Genomic DNA, 1,334 nt, shown 5'->3' with positions numbered 1-1,334 from the left:
ATAAGAACCCCTTTTCAGAATATGGAAAATGACAAAGAAAAAAAAAAGACACCGTAAATAAAAAGTATAATATGCAAATTACAAAATAAGCTACCTGACTTTGAATCAATATACAAAAGAAAAATTGAAAATAATTTTAAGTTCCCACATCTTCCTTACAACTACTACAGTAAAGCATACATTCAAAAGTCAAAAACCCTTAACATTGGAATGGAACTTGTAGGAAAAACCCTTTAACAAATATGACTAATGAAAAAAGCATAAATATCCATAATCATTTTATGTTTAAGAAATAAAATGCAAAATAAACTCTATCATTCATAGTAAAATAATTCAATATGATACCTTAATCCTTCTTGCATAATCGCTTTTTTCGACTTGTGATGTACTTTGTATACACAGTTGTTTTCTAACCACTAGCCTTGATGCTCCCATTTACCCTCGCATAATTTCTCATGGTATAGTTGTGCTATACCACGCAAACTAGCATGTTACGACCCTCCACCAATAGGAGTGCGACGCACCCAGTAGTGCAGCCGACTCTCTCTATACTGTAGAACACTATCATCACTTCTCGATTCGGCATTTCAGTGTGCATTCATGCTCAATTTTTGCTCTTTTACAATACCCTTGTGCACTTTTGGTTAATTTTAATTTTTTTTTGACAACTCCAAATTTGTTATTTTTTTGCTGATTATTTAGTATATGTGGAATATTTTTCTCATTTTCACATATTACTACAAAACCTTCTATTATGGATATGGTCACTACTGATCTACCACTAGCACTTACTTTTTGTGAAGGTTTAAGCCCTGTTGTGTCGCAAGTTGTTTTTAGACTATTTTGCGGTTTGCTATGTCTCCAGAACCCTAACTAGATATCCCGTTTCTAGGGGAATCTGGTCCTGATGAGAAGGATTTGGACAGCCTTTGTTGTACTGTCCCGTGCTACCCCTCTAGGTTTCAATCATCTTCATTTGGATTTGTTAGACATGATTTTCTATGTATGTTTCCTGTTATCTCTCTTCCATCCACTTTCTTTCAGACAAGCAGTTTTAACTATGAACAAAAGTTACAAAATATTAATATTGTGCTCATAGATAAACAAAAAACAGAAGCATCTCCAAAACATTTTTCTAAACAACAGTTATATCATGCTGTGTCTCATTTATCTAGTGGACAAAACAGTTTTGGCACATGGGTGAATGAAATTTTTAGAGAAGTGTTCTACAAATGGACAAGCCTCAAGTCAGACAAAAACATTGATGAAGAAGACGATAGAACTTCCTCAAGGTGTAACACATTCAAATATAAAGTTAGGTCAACAACTACATC

General features: G+C 33.6%; 1 protein-coding gene across 4 annotated transcripts in view; it reads left to right on the top strand.

The window, feature by feature from the left end:
• LOC106467831 overlaps positions 1-1,334 on the top strand; it is a 44,295-nt gene that overhangs the window by 25,673 nt on the left and 17,288 nt on the right. Inside the window, exon 3 of one of the 4 annotated variants that reach the window (XM_022396027.1) lies at positions 1,176-1,327. The exons of the other annotated variants lie outside the window; for them this stretch is intronic. Coding sequence (XP_022251735.1) covers positions 1,176-1,208 — 33 coding nt within the window. The 3' untranslated portion in view covers positions 1,209-1,327. Of the gene's footprint in view, positions 1-1,175; positions 1,328-1,334 lie in introns of those variants that run through there. 4 annotated transcript variants of the gene reach the window in all.

Source organism: Limulus polyphemus, unplaced genomic scaffold (genome assembly GCF_000517525.1).
Source record: "Limulus polyphemus unplaced genomic scaffold, Limulus_polyphemus-2.1.2 Scaffold2759, whole genome shotgun sequence".
Lineage (NCBI taxonomy): Eukaryota > Metazoa > Arthropoda > Merostomata > Xiphosura > Limulidae > Limulus > Limulus polyphemus.
Note: the sequence above shows the minus strand (reverse complement) of the source record. Positions and strands in the feature narration are given on the sequence as shown.